Genomic DNA, 20673 nt, shown 5'->3' with positions numbered 1-20673 from the left:
TTCAAAGGTCTTATAGTAAGTAACAAACAAGTCAATACGGGCAATTTAGTTTGTTTTAAAATCTGTACCTACTTACATTGAACTATTATGTACTAACGTACTAGAACCGAGCGGCGAACAAAATCTGTGTGCCACGAGCGAAGAAGCCTATTTTTAATTATATATGCTGTAGATAAAATGTAATAACTTTAGACTAATAAGCAATTTTGTACTTTTAGAATAATATTTAGTTATAAGCAATTTTGTACTTTTAGAATAATATTTAGTTATAAGCAATTTTGTATTTTTAGAATTTGTAATTTTTGAAAGGCCTTAAAGGACTGATATCCAGGGCCGTACAATAAAAAACAATAAAAAAGAAGGGCGTCCTTTCGCGCGCCCCGCTCCTTAGGAGGCTATGAAACGTAGAATTTTGACCAGCGCTCAAACGCGTCATGTTTCGCCTGGCGCTCGCCATAGACTAAGTCATAGATAACACAATATATACCAGAGGACTAGTGTAGTTACGCATGCTTGCGTGACTTCTTGTTGCAAACAACCAAGTCTCAGTGACTACTCCAGTATATCTCTATGCTTACTTAAAGGTACCTATCTAGCTTGCATTTTCATCCTTATTCAATAATTTCGATTATAATTCAGTCACAGTGGAAAGAAAGACAAAATAATAGTTTTAATGACGGCTACAACCTATACCTAGCCGGTAGGCCAGTTCGGGCAGTTCGGGAGTCGGGACGCTCCCTCGCCCCGCGCTTAACACACGATTGCTGTATCTACTCTAGACGACTAGTCGAACCTCTGTATAATAATGATCTGCCGCGTACTGTACCTGTCCGTCCATCTTTCTGTCAAAACCATGTTTTTTTCAATTCAAAGATTCGACTATAAACTATATCAAAGAATTTAGGTATTCTTCAGTCAGGAAATTGTCAGTAGAAACTGATAGCTTTCCACGGCCCAACAGTTTAAAAGATTTTGATGAAATTTGGTACAGAGTTAGCTTAGGTATCTACATTCCGGGGAAGGCTACTTTTTATTCCGGAAAAAAAAGAGTTCCCACGGGATTTTTAAGAACCTTAATCCACGCAGACGAAGTTGCGGGCATCATCTAGTATTATCATATTCATTTATTGTTTTTCAAGCAAATACTACTGAACCAATTTAGACGGAAGAGATGTAACGTCTCACTGACCGTTCTCAAAATAATAGCCTGTAGATATTCTAACGGCACGGGTCGTGAGCACAAGTTTGAAATTTTTATTTAATATTTATCTAAATTTGATATTTAGATAAATAAACATTTATTATATTTTAATAATAATAATTAGTCCATACCAGTTATGTTTCTAGTTCCTAGATATCATTTTCTATTATTAGGATTTATAAATATTTTTTTAAATCCTTACCGTGAAATGTTTTTAGGGTTTGTGCTGTGTGTTGATAGATCAGTCAGTCAATCAGTCAGTCAGTCAGTCACCTTTTCCTTTTATATATTTAGATGTATTAGGTACATCGGTAGTGGCGTAGTAATTTTGTGTTAGCTTTATACGTGTGTGTCAAAATTTGGCAGAATTAATTAGGAAACTAGATGATGACCGCGACTTCATCCGCGTAAGTTTTGGTTTTTGAACAATCCCGAGGGAATTCTGTACTTTTCCCGGACTAAAAGTAGCCTATGTCTGGCCCAAACAGCAAAACAGTGACAAAATAGAAGACAGACACACGTTCGCGTTAGTCTGGATGGAAAAATATGTTAATAGAAGATTCTTCTACTTAAGCGCCCGCTACTTCTTCTGCGTAGATTTAGTTTTTAATAGCTCTGAAGAGCTTTTTGACCTCATTCCACCCTCATCTTTCTACAACCGCGCCGCGCGCCAGCGTAAGGAATTTAACCCTCACCACCTGGGTGTCTGGTGCACTTCGACCGTTCGCTGTGCCAGTGCTTCTTTCCACGCACATGTAAACTATGGAACCAACTCCCATCGGCGGTGTTCCCACTAGATTACAACATGGGGTTATTCAAGGGAAGGACCAACAAATTCCTAAAAGGCCGGCAACGCATCGGCGGTTCCTCTGATGCTGCAAATGTTCATGGGCGGCGGTAATCACTTAACATCAGGTGACCCGCCTGCTCGTTTGCTCGCTATCTCTATTTAAGAAAAAAATCCTGTGGGAACTCTTTGATTTTCCGAGACAAAAAGTAGCCTATGTCTTTCCCCGCGATGCAAGCTATCACTGTACCAAATTTCATCAATGTCAGTTAAACGGATGGGCGGCCGTGATAAACTAGTAAGACAGACAGACACACTTTCGCATTTTTAAATAAAAGGTAATGTATGGAATTATGGTTTATTGACTGACTAGTGACGCATCCAGGCAGGTTGAATCGCCAGTGGTAAATTGGTAATAGGAGGAACGAAGGTGTGCGGTGTACCTACCTATTGAATTCATCAGAAATTCGTATTTTGCTAATGAATCGCTAATGAGCTACCTATTGCTAACCTGCAATATTTTCGTAGGATTATAGAACACTCACGTTTCATCGTTCACTCAATGCGCTATACTTAGTTGTGCAAATTTTTTCTTTTGTAAATAGATTAATAATTCTCATTAAATATTCATTACAAAATTGCGTAAGTAAATAAAATAATAGCCTATGCAATTTTCGGCTTGATTATGTGCAGTTCTGGAAGTGTTAATAATATTGTATTGCGTCTCGTTTGGAAGGTAGGTAACTAGTCTATTATTTTTTTAGCAAATGTTACTGTTTCATGGATATTATAGATACGTCTATGTCATCTTTAAATTAGGTTATAGATGGTTATAGGTCGATATCATGTTAAAAGGTATTAGATATAAATAAATAAATATGTATAGATATAAAAACAGTCAGTAACTGACCTGCCTATAGTACCTCTGTTGTAGAAAATGAAATCCATACTAATATATTATAATAAATAAACGTGTAAGTGTGTCTGTCTGCTAGCTTTTCACGGCCTATCCGGTTTAACTTATTTTGGTGAAAGGTATTTAAAGGTAAGGATTCGGTAAAGGTTTAGGTAGGATTTATAGGTGAAGGGAAAGGAAAAGGTTTAGGTGAAGAGATACCTTGCATCCCAAGGACGGACAAAGGCTCCTTTTTTGTTCCGAAAAATCTATGCACGGGAATTTTAAGACACCTAAAGTCACGTGGACGAAGTTGGGACAGCATCTATTTCATACAGGTTGTACCTACGTATCCTGGGGACGGACATTGGATAGTTTCAATCCTGAAAAGTCTTTGATTTTTCGGGATGAAAGGTCGGTAGTTCCCACGGGATTTTTATAAAACCTAAATCTACGCGGATGGAGTCGCGGACATCAGTTAGTGTCATCATCATGATCAACCCATCGCCGGCTCACTATAGAGAACGGGTCTCCCTCTATGAGAGGGGTTTTGGCCATAGTCTACCACGCTGGCCAAGTGCAGATTGGCAGACTTCAAACACCTTTGTGTACATTATGGAGAACTTTCAGGCATGCAGGTTCCCTCACGATGTTTTCCTTCGCCGTTAAAGCAAGTGACATTTTACTTATTTTAGTGTGAATTACTTAAAACGCACATAATTCTAAAAAGTTTGAGTTGCGTGCCCGGGATCGAACCCACGACCTACGATTAGGAGGCGGACATCCTAAGCACTAGGCTATCGCCGTATTAGTCTAAAATTATAATAACAAAATAGAATACTTAGGCATAGGTACTTAAGAGACGAAACTTTTAAATATTTCGAATTTAATTAACAAAATTGAATACAATAGGATTTAACAATAATTAATTACTATTCCAATTAACAGTTACGAATTTAAGTAGTAGGTAGATATGTCGTAGGTAATCCATACTACCTATATTACTATCTTCTAATTTTATAACTAATGCCACGTGGACGATGTCGCGAGCATCACCTTTTTGGCAGACTACAGAGATGGCTTGGATCCCGTATACGGATATAGGCTACCTCTTTTATCCCGGAAAATTTAAAAGTTCCTTTGTTATTTTTAAAAGAACCTAAATCCACGTGGAAGAATTTGCGGGGTTCATCTAATGGTTTTGTGATAATTATAACTAGTCTTCTGGTATTCTGCGCGACTACTTATCATTATGTAAGTACCTATATCTATCGCGGGAAGATCTTTGTTTTGCTGCGAAACACAATATACAAGGATGCCTAAATATACCTAAACCTAATGGTTAGTTTTTGGATGGTTTTTGGTTTTTTACAAGTTTTTACAAAAATAAATAATAATTAACTTTAAAATAATAGCAATTATTACGGCTGACTATATAATTTGTCAAGTCGGTTTTTCCCTAAAATGACAACCGCAAAATAGCACATTGAACCTTAAAACAATAATTAATAATACTAATAATTGGTATCTTTAAATAATACCTATTATTAAATTTGTTAAAATATATATTTTTTTAACATACTTCTTCTTAATTTGCTTTATGGCTTTCAGTAGTGCCATTAAACATAACATTTAACATTTTTTAAACATACCTAAGTTAATAGTTAATAGATTCTTTATAAGGTAGGTACGAGTAACTAATCTTGTTATTGGCTAGTACTTAAATAATATTCCTCCATATTATTCCTCCATTATTAAATTATTATTCATCCTCCTATTAATCCTCCTTTAAATCTTTATATTACAATATGGTGTATGTAAGGAGAGTGATTTTAGGCCCGCATATGCAGAGCCATTAGAGCTGAGCATTTTCACTGGTCTATTCGGAATGTGGAAGATTTCTGAAACGCATTCCTAATTCCAACTAATGACAAAAAAAACTTGTTTACTGCATGATCTAGCTCTAGACAACAACTCGTAGTCTGTTTGTAGGTATATTTATTAAAGATCCTTAGTGACAAAGTGGCGTGGAACTTGGAAGCAACTGACTGAGCTTTTAGTTTTTTTTTAAATACACAAGTACCTACAGCTTTAGTGCTAGGCCCCGCCTCCTGAGGTAGTAAAAACTGTTTCAGAAGGCAGTAAATACAGTAATGACATACTCGTATTGTAACTTTATGATTTGAAAGGAGCAACTGCTGAATTTCTTGCCAGTAGAATCTACATTCCAAACCGGTAGAGGTAGAGTCACAGCTATGTAGCATAAGATACACTATTATATAGTTGTCCATTACATGAACACAACTACTACATGAATTAAATAAACTTTGATTTTATTTTGATCCTAAAGTATTATCTTATGATATCTATTCTCATCTATCAAGCAGAGTCTAAAAACCGGCCAAGTGCAAGTCAGGCTCGCGCACTAAGGGTTCCGTACTACAGTCGTATTTTATCGTCATTTTGCACGATAGAACAAAAACTATTATGCATAAAAATAAATAAAAATCTGTTTTAGACTGAACAGGTAGGTAAAGAACTTTCATATGATACCCCACTTGGAATACCTACCTAGAAATCTTACTTTATAAGTTGAAAATACTAATTATTCTTTTTTTTGTGATGTGACCACAAATTCACTGTTTTCAGATTTTCCCTCTAATGTCTGCTATAAGACCTACCTATCTGCCATTCTAGGTCAACGTGAAGTATACCCTGTAGGTTTCTTGTCAGATAGACAGACAGACATACAGACAACAAAGTGATCCTATAAGGGTTCCGTTTTTCCTTTTGAGGTACGGAACCCTAAAAATTTATTTAACACATAGGTAATTGTTTGCAACGCTTTTAATTATTATTACTTAAAAAATTAAAATATACTGGTATTCGATCGTTACTATACCAGCTCAATCATTTTATTATGCTGAACTTGATCGTGATCGGCTCAATGATTTCAATCGACGACTGTAGGTAATCTCCGAGAATCCGACGGGCTACGCGCTACGTAAGTCATTCGTAGATAGTAGATAGGACGTCAAACTGTCGCCTAATAAAAACATAGCAGATATATAATCCGCGTTAACAAAATTATCTTTGTAGTTTCTCGAGACGTCTAAGTCCGATCGCAACCCAATAAGTGCTAACTTAATAAACCTCTTCGGTGAATAAGTTGCAGTGCTTTCCCCTTAAGGTGAGTGAAAAGTATTTATTTCACATAACCGCGTACATAAACTTTGCGTTACAAGTTGGAGAAATACAAGTTGGACTCTTGCCGACCAACAACTTAAAAGTAAGTGTAAAAGTTGATATATATTTACTAAACAAGCTCTGAGTAGTTGTTCAAAACAAATTCAAAATTTAAGTGGAGGTTATTGAACTAATTTAATAACAAGAACTCTACAGAGTCTCGTGATTAAAAATCAGTTTTTAATCTCCCCTTAATTTTTTTTTAATTTCCTTCAAACAACTCAGCAAAGCCTTGCTTCAGCGAGGTAATAGCGCCAGTGTATTGGGCACAATGCCCATAATGACCATTTGGACGGCGTATATTTTTTTTGTAAATATAAATTTTTTCTACATGTATATACCTATATAGTTTATTTAAGTTGAGATATCCAATAAATTCAAATGACCCATGATAAAAAAACTCAGCAAAGTCAATTAAATAAAATGAAAATAGAATTTGTGTCATACTTAGGGCACATAGGGCGAATTGCTAGCAAAAAGTCTTCACCTGTGCGACTTCGTCTACGTGAATTAAAGTTTTTAAAAATCCCGTGGAAACTCTTTTACTTTCCGGAGCGAAAATTGCCGATGTCCATCCTTGGGGTGCAAGCTATCTCTGTATACCAAACGTCAAAATCGGTTAAAAAGGTGGGCCGTGAAACATGCAGACAGACACACTTTCTTCTTTATAATATTAAGTAGTACCTAGGTATATTATTTTATTACATTATATTTATTTAATGTCAGTAGACAATTCAATAGTGGCTAAATTAGGTAGATAGTTAGGTCTTGGATGAAATACTATCTCTATGAGTTAGGTACTCTTCTCTTGCCCCGCAAAAGTGCATGGTACGTGGTTGAACGTCATTTCCTCCTTTTTTTGGGACAACACGTGTCAAGGTTGTAAATTGTAATTAGTAGGTACCTAAGTAAACGAGGAGAATAAATTGAATTTTGATAATGCACTAATTCAATAGGTATGTTCACGTTGCGTTTGATTTTATATTATTTAAATTTAAAAATAATGATTTAACCTTCAGAATAAATATTTAAATGTTTGAAAATGCTTAATTTTTTTTGTATGATTAAATGTAATAATAAATATTAAATGAGCTACAGAATACAGGTATAGCTATATTTTTTATATTTATAATGACGAAAAAATAGTTGAAATTAATTTTAAGCCTAATTACAACTTTTAAGCCTAATTAAGTTTTTTGTCTTAATTAGAATTTTAATAAAAGCGAAATTAAAACTGCGATACCAAGACACAATGTTAGAAAAAAAAAACATTATGAAAATTGCAAAATAATGTTTCTTATATTATATTTTTCACATTTCCGTAAAAATAATTATTTATAGTTGCATAGTTACATCGATCACAAAGATTTGTACCTATGTAAATTTTAAATTTTAAGCCAGTGATATACAGATATACAGATATTAGTTTCTAGAACATTTCTATAACATTAAGTTTAATTGGTTAGGTAATTATTCAAATAGTATATTGTATGGTAAGTAGGTATAAGTGTTAATTTTGAATCTAAATATATAAAAGGAAAAGGTGACTGACTGACTGACTGACCGACTAACTGAATTGCACAATTTTGTGCTAGTAGTTAAGAGTTCCGCCTCCTTATCACATTTTAACGAAAATATCGTGAGGAAACCTGTGCATGGCTGAGAGTTCTCCAATAATGTACTGAAAGATGTGTGAAGTCTGCCAATCAGCACTTGGCCAGCCTGGCGGATTATCGCCTAATTCCTTCCCATTTTGAGAGGAGACCCCTGCTCAATTATAGTGGTCTGGAGATGGGTTGATCATGATGATTATAAATATAAAAAAACCGGCCAGGTGCGAGTCAGACTAACTGATCTATCAATGCACAGCTCAAACTACTGGACGTATCAGACTGAAATTTGGCATGCAGATAGCTATTATGACGAAGGCGTCCGCTAAGAAAGGATTTTAAAAAAATCTACCTCTAAGGGGGTGAAATAGAGGTTTTAAATGTGTGTAGTCTACGCGTACGAAGTCACGGGCATAAGCTAGTTATATAGTTAAAACTCATTTTCATTGATCGATTCGATCGCGATACGCCATACACTGCACAGCTAGGTAAAATACTTAGCTCGTGGAAACTCTGGTCGTTTCATCACAAGCGGGTAGACACAGATGCAGAGCACTGAGCTGGCGGCATAGTGTCTACCGACCGAGATTCGCATAAATCTCATACAGGCAAAATGAAATAAATTTTCTAAAATGCACTCCGTTTTAACACAGTAAATTTCGATACTGTAAATATCGTCATCATCATCACTCATCGCCGGCTCACTACAGACTACAGAGCACGGGTCTCCTCTCAGAGAAGGGTTTGGCCGCAGTCTGATGGCGGCGGCCAAGTGCGGATCAGCAAACTTCACACACCTTTGAAAACATTGTAGAGAACTCTCAGGCATGCAGGTTTTCTCGCCATGTTTTCCTTCACCGTTAAAGCAAGTGATATTTAATTACGTAAAGTGCACATTACTCCGAAAAGTTAGGGGTCGAACCCCCGATGTCCGATTAGAAGGTGGACGTCCTAACCACTAGGCTATCACAGCTTCTAGATATAAAGAACATTAACTACTTAGAATATACTTGTGATTTTAATAGATGACAAATAGTGATTACTCGTGTGGTGATAGTTTTAAAATGTTACTGATTAATTTAACTAAATAATAATATCAGATCACTTTATACTTTCCCTAACCTTTTAATACCTACTCGTTTCCATTAGTCGATATGAAAATGTATTCGAAAAGCGGAAAACTTTGATATCCGCATATATTTTTAGGAGCATAAGTTAGCTAAATAATAATTTAAGTATTTACAGTTCTTGCAATTCACGAAGGCGAATGATCTTTACATGTGGTTACGTCGTATACCTATTTAACACAAGCATAGGTCACTCGCCCTCGTGAAATGCAACAACTATACTTAGTTAATTAATCAGTAACACTTTAATACTATTTGTCATCTATCAATACTTCAAAATTCAAATACATCCTAAGTAATTATTGATGTTATCTGTCTACTGTATATTTCATATTTACATTTGATTTGCATATTAAAACATAGCTAGGTACAATAAATTTTTTGTTATATTGCTACCTACCTACGGTCTATCTCTCATGATCACACGCCAAAAAAAATCGCAAATGTTATTTTATATTGTCTGTATATTATCCAATTTCCAATTTAAAATATTGAACGTTATGGATATTGTTTCTGGTAAATTTAATTTAGTCGCGATGCACGATGGGATAATATTACGATAGATAATATTACAATATTAAAGATAGTCACAGAAATAAAAGAATATAAATTATTAATAAACTAGATGATGCCCTCGACTACGTCTGCGTGTATTTAGGTTTTTAAATTAACGAGTGCGAGTCAGACTCGCGCACCGAGGGTTCCGTACTACAGTCGTATTTTTTCGATATTTTGTACGATAAATCAAAAACTATTAAAATTCACAAAATAAATAAAAATCTGTTTTAGAATATACAAGTAATGCCCTTTCATATGATACCCCACTTGGTAGATTAATCTTACTTTGAAAGTTGAAACAACTAATAATTGTTCATTTTAATATTTTTTTTGTGATTTAACCACAAATTCACAGTTTTCGGATTTTTCCTTTTAGTTGTGCTATAAGACCTATCTACCTGCCAAATTTCATGATTCTAGGTCACCGGGTAGTACCTTATAGGTTTTCTTGACAAACACGACAGACAGACATAAAGACATACAGACGGACAGACGGACAGACGGACAGACGGACAGACAGACAGATAGAGAGACAACAGTGATCCTAAAAGGGTTCCTTTTTTTGAGGTACGGAACCCTAAAAAGGTATATATTACTTACCTTAGGTACTGCTACTGAAAGACGCGCGCGTACATACCTACCCTAATGAGTGACCTCCCGTATTAGATTTTCTTTAATTTATGCAAGTTTTTTGTCTGTTCTTCAATAATATTTACATGGATATGTTATGAGTGGCATTGACGCAATGTAAGAATAAATAAATGAAACAAAAGGTCAAGTTAGTTCCTCGTTATCACTCCATTGATAGCAAATTGCAGTGATCATTGTTGATTGTCCATTTGCGATCACGCCACCGCGGTCAATAGAGGCAAACATACAATAAGCATCTATAATAAATCTATGAATAATAATTTTACACTACTATGACTAGGCATTCTTTTTAAACTACCTACTTTTATACGCGCCTCATGAGTCTCGCATAAATAATGAAATTCTATCGACTGATGAAAATGGTTGGTTGTCCTTTTTCATTAGTCCAATATAAAACGGTATCATCATGCAGGAAATTTCTAATGAATGCTTCGAACTAGATGCGACTTTTGCCTAAAATCTCTCGCTAATAGCAACGCGATAGCAAGTCTGGACTCTGGAGTTTGGACTCTAGAGCGGACATAATTGTGCGGAATAATTTTAACAATTTGCCGAAAAAACTATTGATTTAAGCGGCCAATAATATTAACAAGTAAAATGAAAACGTCACTCAACTAGCTAATTTACGTGTACATCACGTTCACGTACATTAATAAAGTTAAATGGCAAAAGCAATTTGAGTCAACTTTACTAAAGGGTGAATTTTATGTTGGAAGCGATGGAATATTATATTAATATCACTTTAATTAATCAAACATAATATACCTTTGACAACTTATTTGTTAGGTAATAATAAAGTTTAGAAGCGCTTGTATATGTTTTAATTCAATTAATTATTCATTTACTTAATTCAATTTTTAGGGTCCCATACCTCAAAAGGAAAAACGGAACCCTTATAGGATCACTTTGTTGTCTGTCTGTCTGTCCGTCTGTCTGTCGGTCTGTCAATAAACCTACGGCGTACTTCCCGTTGACCTAGAATCATGAAATTTGGCAGGTAGGTGGGTCTTTTAGAGCTGGCATTAGGGGAAAAATCTGAAAACCGTGAATTTGTGGTGACATTATACAAAAAAAAATTGTGGTCATAAATTAATAATTAGTATTTTCAATTTTCGAAGTAAGATTACTATATCAAGTGGGGTATCATATGAAAGGGCTTCACCTGTGCATTCTAAAACCGATTTTTATTTATTTTTGTGCATCACAGTTTTTGAAGTATCGAAAAAATACGACTATAGTACGGAACCCTCGTTGCGCGAGCCTGACTCGCACTTGGCCGGTTTCTAGTCTTGTTATTTTTTCTTTTTTTTCTTTGTCTCTCTATTAGTTATGTCTAAAGGGTTGCATAGCTCATTTATAGAACCACCCGGCATACACCACCTCGTCGTTCCACGTCACATTCGGAGTCCACTCGTTGTCCACGGGAAGACGTCGCGGTGAACCTCGCGTGGTCAATGTGTAAACATCGCGTGGTCAACGAGTGGACATCGCATAGTCCACTTTTTGATTATCTATCACCAATTGGCAAAGGTCTCTAATATCCCTAGCGTGAATCATTCGCAGACAGCACGCAGTCCACTCGGGACCCTTGCATTAGCAAGGAGCAGTCAACGCAAGGCAAGCATGCGAGCAGACTCGCCGTGAGCGCGTGGACAGCTTGCGAGCGAGGCGATCCGCTGACGCTACAGAGTGGATGTAGTGAGCGTAAACCCATATAAGTACCTACCTATAATATAATAAAGAATATTAATCGCACAAGGCGAGGCAGTGCAGGTCTGGTGGCGGGTGGCTCTGGTGAGTCGTAACTCATCGAAGCTCATCGGGAAGTCAACTTAAAATTGATTGCAAAAGTTAACAGACAGACATCTGACAAAGTGGTAAAAACCTTCTTTTTCAATAACTAAGATATTAACATACTTATATGATTAATTCTAGAGCAAAATGCCTCCTCAAGGTCAGCAGCAAGGGTCCTGGGTTCTATACGAATCGGATTTTAACAAAGACGCCACGCCGCCACCCCTCGTCCCGCCCTCTGCTGAGAAACGAGAATGGAAGATAGTTTGGAGGAATGTCATACTCTTCGTGCTGCTCCATTTGGGAGGAGTTTATGGAGCCTATGTGTTTCTGACACAAGCGATGTGGGCTACACGAATATTCAGTGAGTATTTTTTTCTTAACCTTTATGAGTGACACAATAGAATAATAATTAAAAAAAATAAGCTACATTAGGGTATTTCACCCTTTTTTGAAAAGTTTCTTAATTTGATCTTAAAGTGATAATAAACTGGCAAAAAAATTACAAAATTTTGCATTTCTTTCGTCGCAAAAACGCTAGCCGCCAACGACGGCGGCTAGCGTTTTTGCTCATGAACCTAAAACGATTTAGGTTCATGAGCTTGTCATGCAGTCACACGAATTTGAATGAATTATAAGATTTAAAATGAATTATAAAATTCATTATGATATAATTAATTTATAAACCGAAACTAACATTTTCGATTGCTTATTGCTAATTTATTATCTTGTTTAAGTATACATATTTAGATTTTTCTCGCTTGGTGTAAAATACCGTATTTCAGGCTGGACGTATCCCCTAACGGCGCGGCGATCACGCACTACATTTCCGTCATCCGAGTTCTATCCCACATCCGTGAGAATACCAGCAATTATTATCTACGACATACGTCATAAGCTCCCATCTATTATATAAAAATGAATCGCTGAATGTGTTGCTGATCTCGAGAACAGCTGAAACAATTTTGTTACTTAATTCTTTTTTCATAATATTCCTTGAAGTACGGGGATGGTTCTTACGGAGAGAAAATTTAAAAAATTCCAGAAAAAGAATCGACTGTTAGGCGGTACGAAGTTCGCCGGGGCAGCTAGTACAAAATAAAAATGAACGTATTTTCACGGACTTCGATCGGATGTAGTGCATTTAGTGCGTTGCGTATAGTGCTCTTAGTGTCTAGCCGATTTAGCCACTCTAGACATCTTTAATCTGTGATTCTAGCACTTATAACGTCAAAAATGGTGCGTTTACAGTTTACACTCATACCATAGGGACCAGGAGGAACATCTGCCAATATTTTATTGGTAGATGGTCTAGGTCTTACAGGCCTTATTGTCGCATCAGCCGCGGCGCATCATAGCGCGCGTCGATCGCATCGGCTGTGTCCCATGGAAGTCTACCTTAAGGACCCTTAGGGCTTGTAGCTTTAATCAAATTACTTACTTACTTAAAAAAATTCCCATCTCTCTGGTTGTTTGGAAAATGAAAAAGTTAATTTCCATTAATTCTTTTAGAACCTTCATTACTTTAGCTAAAGCGTGTCAGGGGACCATAAACGAAAGTGATTTTCAGCAAAAATGTGAGAAAGATGGATTTATTCAGTGTAGTGTCTTGAGAAAAAGATGTCAATAAACAAACAACATCTTAAAAATTTCATTATAACAAATGTTATAAATAAATTTTCATTTCATTTCATTTCATTTAAATAAAGCAAGTTAGTCGTGACTGAATCATCAGAAAAAAATAACGATTTTGCGCGCGTTGTCTCAATTTCAAATATCAAAGTTTCAAATACTGGGCTTCCAAAAGTCCATCCATTGGGTCTGTACAAACATTTTTTGACTATAGGTATCTAACACACACACACACTTGAATGTAAAAAGACTCGGTATTATAATAAAAATAACGTACAGTACGCGGCCGAAAGAGATGAACATCGGTCTTTAGAATGTCATTTCAGGTTTGTAGAGCGTTGTTTCTGTCACTCATACCCACATGACGTTTTGTCGGCCTCAACGACCGAGACAGTGCTTTACAAATATGCTATCTCCTTCTAAAGATCGATGTTCATCACTTTTGGCCGCGTACTTACCTACTTTTTTTTTACAGCGGTCATGCTTTACCTGGCATCTGGTCTCGGTATCACGGCGGGCGCCCACAGACTCTGGGCACACAAATCCTACAAAGCGAGACTACCACTACGTATATTACTCACCGTGTTCAACACTATCGCATTTCAGGTATACATCAATAATAACATATCTATTTTGAAGTGAAAACTTCGTTTGACACTTTGGGCAATTTCGGGATGGCCGCAGTTTGCCACGCTGCAGTAGGCCATGTTGACATTAAGTATATTAAAAATTAAAATTAATGTATTGTTAAGTACTTATCATCGAGTTAAGTTTGTCTCAATTGATTGAGGTCAGGTCTAGCACGGTTGTGTCAGGTGCACTGATATGGCAGTGAAATCACGAAATACCAACAACATATCGGGGTGGACTTGGAACTTCAATAGAGATTATCGGTAACCCAGCGGAGTAATTATTATCATGCTCGTAATAAAGTGATAGCCGCGTGATTTCACACGTTTAATGGCAAATGTGAGATAAGCCTTGTGATTTGCCAGTGGACATGTAATTAAAGTCGATGCTTTTAAAGGCTGTTTTACGCCGTAGCAACATAAAAAATATGTAAATTGTCTAAGTGCTTTACATTTTTTTTTCTCCTGCCCCGGTTGTGAGGTATGGTAGCAAAGAGTACAATTGTACGAGTAATAAACAGACTTCGTTTAAGGAAGGACGTGTGTATCATTTGGATCTCCTCCCCCCTCGTGGGCACAGCATACCTAACCACTAGGCTATCACAGCTTCCTTAAGTTTTTGTTTGAGGGATATGTGGCCTAACTGGACAACGCTCAAACGATTGCGATTGTTAAGCAACGTTGAACCAAGACGGTAACTGGATGAGTGACAGACTTTTCGTTTTTCGAAATATCGATATTTATTTTACGAAATTATCACGATGACGCTGGTCCAGTCTCGCGGGAGGCTTCGGCCGTGCCTACTTACCTGATTAGGGGTATAGATTTGATTAAACTACATGCGTGATCAAAAGAAAAGTCCCTAATCAAACAAACAATATTTTATTTAGATGAGCAATATCCGATTCTATTGAACATAATAATTGTTATCAGTTTCACCTTCAAGCCTCAGTAGCTTGAGGCATGCTTCCGGTCAATGTCAATGTCAAGTCTTAACAAAATTATAATTGTTTACATAATAATAAAATATATAAGATATCCTTTTGACTCCAGGGATAGGTATTCCACACACAACCACCGTGTCTGTGAATTGGGAGATAACTCAGTTTTGACTAATAAATATTAGGTAGGTATACTTGAGTCAGGAGACTAACGTCGGAATTCAATTTTCATTTTTAGGGTTCCGTACCTCAAAAGGAAAAACGGAACCCTTATAGGATCACTTTGTTGTCTGTCTGTCTGTCTGTGTGTCGGTCTGTCAAGAAACCTACAGGGTACCTACTTCCCGTTGACCTAGAATCATGAAATTTGGCAGGTAATAAGTATGTATTTTCAATTTTCGTAGTAAGATAACTATATCAACTGGGGTATCATATGAAATGGCTTCACCTGTGCATTCTAAAACAGATTTTTATTTATTTTTATGCATCATAGTTTTTGAATTATCGTGCAAAATGTCGAAGAAATAAGACTGCAGTACGGAACCCTCATTGCGCGAGCCTGACTCGCACTTGGCCGGTTTTTTTATTCAAATACAAGTTAGCCCTTGACTGCAACAATCTAATTGATCTATCAGTAATCTGATGGTAATCTGTCGATAGGTTTAGTAGTTTGTATTTCTTACTTTCCTTTTTGTTTCTGCTACAAACATGGCCTGACCACGGCTCTACATCTATACTAAGAAATGCAAAAGCGTGTCTGACTGTCTGCTTACTTTTCACGGCAGCATCTATTCAACTGTTTTTGATCATATTTGGTACAGACATAGCTTGCATCCCAGGGAAGGAGACATATACTTACTACTTTTTAGCCCGAAAACATAAAAATTTACACGGGATGTTTAAAAAACTAAATCTGCGCATACGAAGTCGTGGGCATCGTTTACCTAGTAATTATGTATTTTTTAATTTAATTTATTCCAAACAACAAGTAACATTGGAATTCATGCGCTTGATGGCTTGTTGCACTGCACAGATATACATAATATACTCGTAGCGTTTTAATTTTTTATCAGTAATATACCTTACTACTTATGTAAATATTTGTTATTTTAGCCCAAAAATAAAACATTATCAGCATCATCTCAGACCCAGTCATAACTCCAAGCATTGCCTCCAGTCATACTCAATATAAGATCTTATCTTATGTATTTACATTTTCTTACATCTAATTTTTTACCCACAAAAATACTTATTTTTATACAAATAATATGATGATGCAATTGAATACGTATATTGTAATTTAGTAATGACAACACTTTCAAGCTTGTGCTAGAAGGCACCGGTGCACGTTCTCTAGGTTCTCGAAACCTCAGGATAGCTACCGAGGGGGTTTTAGTGGGCAGAAATCCCACATAACGTAACCCGATCTTTCCTTAAAGAGACCGGCGGCGCGTGTGATTACGTATCTCGCGACAGGCTTGCGACATGCGTAAATCTCGCGATCATTGCTGTCAAACGTCACACGTAACAGCGGCTAGAGAGAGACAGCAATAGCCACAAAGCAAAATAAGAAGAAGAAGAGAGACAGCATATGAACTATCGCATTGCTACTGCTGTCGCGTTGCTGTCGCTACTGCAAAGTTTTACGTAATAACCCCGCCGGTATCTTAAAATGAGGATTTCCCTCCGTCAAAAAATGAGTACTAGGTACGACAATAGGCCAACCGTCAAACCCTAACAGATGCTTCTATTGAACAGATTGGCAAGTTTATTCCAGCAAGATCCAAGTGTCGGTTAGCACGAACACTATGACAGACAGATATATACTTACACTACTTATACAAAATGAACCGACGAGCAATAAAGTTCGCCCACTTCATGGGTAGGCCACCAAACTTCGAATCGTCATCAATCATCATCAATCCATTGCTGACTCACTTCTGAGCAAGGATCTCCTCTCAGGATGAGAAAATGCAGATTGGCAGACTACACATCTTTGAAAACATTATGGAGAAATCTTAGACATGTATGTTTCCTCACATGTTTTATTTCACCGTTATACAGTGGCGTGCACAGGGTTTGAAGCCAGGGTATGCATTAGTTAAGTAGGAACCTGTTTACTGGCAGGTCATAATGAAAAATATGCATTGAGCTATTACAGCTGGGGTAAGCAGTGCATTTATGCCTCTATGACCTGCACGCCACTGCCGTTATAGCAAGTGATGTTTAAATGCTTAAAACGCACATAGCTCCGAAAAGTTAGAGGTGTGTGCCCGGGATCGAACAACCGACCTCCCGAATAGGCTCTACTTCGATTTCGCTACTGTAATTTTTTAGATGAATGTCAAAGAAGGTACGTTTATTAGAATGTAAAAGAAATCGATATGCCCTTAATTCTATAATATCTGAAAGGATCAGTTATGGGGATGGGTATAGATGTCTGCACCCAGAAGTATATGAGGGGAGCCTTCCTTATTCCTTAGCGTGTTATTTAGTAACCTAATCAATATGTTGTTTTACATAGAAATGCTCGGATTCATGAATCGTGGCCCAAATTTCTTAAGAAAATTATCAATAATTTTTTGTTCTGATGATATTATACTTTTGTTTCATCAGGACTCGGTACTTGATTGGGCACGGGACCATAGAATGCACCACAAGTATTCAGAGACTGATGCAGACCCTCACAACGCGACACGGGGTTTCTTCTTCTCACATGTCGGCTGGCTGCTGGTGAGGAAACACCCTGAGATCAAAGCGAAAGGACACACCATTGATATGAACGATCTGAGGGCTGATCCAGTACTGCGATTCCAGAAAAAGTGAGTACCAGTTCTTCTTTATTCATGTACTTACTATATGATGCCCGCGACTTCGTCCGCAAAAGTTTCGGGTTTTGCAATTTCCGTCGGAACTCTTTGAGTTTCCGGAATGAGAAGTAGCCTACATCCTCCGGGATGCAAGCCATCTCTGTACCGACTAGATTATGAACTTGATTTTATCGGTGTGGATTTAAGTTTTAAAATCCCGTGGAAAGTCTTTGATTTTCTGAGAAAAAAGTAGCCCTTGTCCTTCCCCGGGATGCAACTTATCTCTGTACACCAAATTTCGTTACAATTAACGGTACGGTATATACCTATAAGTCGACTAACTTGGGGTATGGTAAATACCTACTGCTTTTCTATGCGACTTCGTAGCGAAACGCTAAACACTATATTTTGCCAGTAGCAACATACATATATGTATATATACCTATCATAAAAATAATAATTAGGTGTTTTACCTTCTAAGATATCTTATTATCAAGAAGAAAAAAGTTTATGTAAGTGGTGGTGTTAAATTGGCTTGGAATAATTATTTTAGTCCATGATAAAATTTTTCATTGAAAATCGTTAAAATGTACCTAAGTACCTAAATGTTGTAATGTTATAAAATGGAATTAACTCGTGGGCAATAATCATCAATTCACTTGCATTTATTTTGTTATTAATTGTTATCTACCTACCCGTTGAATTTTCCTTCCTCTCATGTGCCAAAGATTATGTATGTTATGATTAATGAACTTAATTTGGAAGCATTTACTCTTAGCTATGGAATGATTCAAAGTTGCCGCCTCTTCCTATAAAATGAGAAAGAATACTTAGCTTTGTTCCCTTGGTTACCTTATATTAGTCACCTATTGAAATGGTGATTATTTAAATGGTGATTGATTGACTGACTGACTGATCTATCAACCCACAGCTCAAACCGACATGCACTAAACTAGACTCGATCTGACGGCGGATAGGGTTGAAAGGCATGCAGATAGTAACGAGTATTATGACATAGACATCCACTATAAGAAAGGATTTTTAAAAACTCAACCCCTAATATAGCTAAGTAGTTTCAAATTTGTGTAGTCCACGCGGGCATAATCTAGTTTCGAATATATTTAGTAAAATTATTATTGTCTTTTTCCTTTACAGATACTATATGATTCTCATGCCTTTGGCTTGCTTCGTGCTACCAACATACATACCAACCTTGTGGGGGGAATCATTATGGAATGCCTACTTCGTAAGCGCAATCTTCCGATACGTTTACGTTTTAAACGTCACGTGGTTGGTCAATTCAGCAGCGCACAAATGGGGTGACAAGCCTTATGACAAGCACATCAATCCCGTAGAAACCAAACCAGTATCATTAGTGGTCTTAGGGGAAGGCTTCCACAATTACCATCATACGTTTCCATGGGACTATAAGACCGCCGAACTGGGCAACTACTCGCTGAATCTCTCGAAGCTGTTCATTGACACGATGGCTAAAATTGGTTGGGCTTACGATCTTAAAACTGTCTCAGCTGATGTCATCGAGAAGAGAGTGAAGAGGACGGGCGATGGAACGCACCCGGAATGGGGTTATGAAGAATCACATGAACACTCACAATAGAGTTTTAGAGTCAAAATTTATTGTAAAGCTGAAGGCCAAATTGTGAAGAAAGGGTTAATCCTATAAATATAATGTGCATTAAGCTTATCATTTTATAGATATTATTAGCCATTGACTGTGAAGGATTATGTGATATATTTAAGTAATTTTAAGATTTCATTGTAATTTATTAAATATTTATATAGAAAATTAGATAAAATATATGAGAATTTAAAATAGATTGCTGTATAACTAGAAATACATATGTATTATTAGTGAACGCATATTTTTATTTATCTACTTTTTATACACTTTCATGTTGAAACCACATTTTTTTTATTGAAGATTGAAATTACGAGTTCTGAACAATCATTCTAACGAGCCATTGTTAGGTAGAATGTACATGAAAACAACATAATTTCGATACAATAGCTTCCATTGATTTTAACACGGCAAGGCAGAAATAAAAAACGAGAATAATATTTATTATTATTTCTTGCTATGCATTTTTTATATTTTATTTTATATTATTTTAATCAAATCTCGACAAATAAAATATAAATTACAAATCAAAAATGTCATATAAACTACTGTACCTATGTAATGCATTTTTTGTAAGGCATTGAACGCATGTTGGTCATTACTACCTACTTTTGTAATTTGTATCTTTCTATGCGTTCAGGCATCGTTCTTACGACTGAGTGAAAAGTTTGTACCTAGGTAAGTACCTACAGGTTACTGTTGAATTCTGCATGAACAAAGAAAGGATTTTTTTTAATTTCAACGAGATACATAAATATTGACTTATTTTTAAACTTGGGAATATCCTTACTCTTGATTCACTACACTCGAGAACTTGAGAAGAAACTTTTCGTCGTACGAGACGACGAGAGGCGCAAGAGACGCAAAAGTCGGACGGCTTGCGTTTATCAAGTATAATAAGTATAGTTAGTAAGTATCAGACATTGAGTTCTTAAATGTAATATATAAAAGGATAAATATATAAAAGGAAAACGTGACTGACCGACTGCTCTATCAACGCACAGCTCAAACTCCTGGATGGATCGGACTGATACTGGCTCAGGCTCAGGCTGTCTTAATAACTATAGTCGACGCATTTTAAACTGAGTCGTCGAGTTATCTGTCTGTTTCGCTCGCACTTATAGGTCGTAGGTGCCAGCGACTGAAACAGACA

The 20673-nt window shown here is 36.5% G+C and overlaps 1 protein-coding gene across 1 annotated transcript; it reads left to right on the top strand.

Annotated features, from left to right (window-relative positions):
- The first annotated feature begins 5912 nt into the window (after positions 1 to 5912).
- LOC117984483 (acyl-CoA Delta-9 desaturase-like) lies at positions 5913 to 19758 on the top strand. The gene is made up of 5 exons (XM_034971111.2): positions 5913 to 6073; positions 12011 to 12233; positions 13977 to 14107; positions 17688 to 17893; positions 19037 to 19758. Exons 2-5 carry the CDS (start codon positions 12017 to 12019, stop codon positions 19497 to 19499), a joined length of 1017 nt encoding a protein of 338 aa, XP_034827002.1. The 5' UTR covers positions 5913 to 6073; positions 12011 to 12016; the 3' UTR covers positions 19500 to 19758.
- The last annotated feature ends 915 nt before the right edge of the window (positions 19759 to 20673 follow it).

This window comes from Maniola hyperantus, chromosome 8, assembly GCF_902806685.2.
Source record: "Maniola hyperantus chromosome 8, iAphHyp1.2, whole genome shotgun sequence".
In the NCBI taxonomy this organism is placed as follows: Eukaryota; Metazoa; Arthropoda; class Insecta; order Lepidoptera; family Nymphalidae; genus Maniola; species Maniola hyperantus.
Note: the sequence above shows the minus strand (reverse complement) of the source record. Positions and strands in the feature narration are given on the sequence as shown.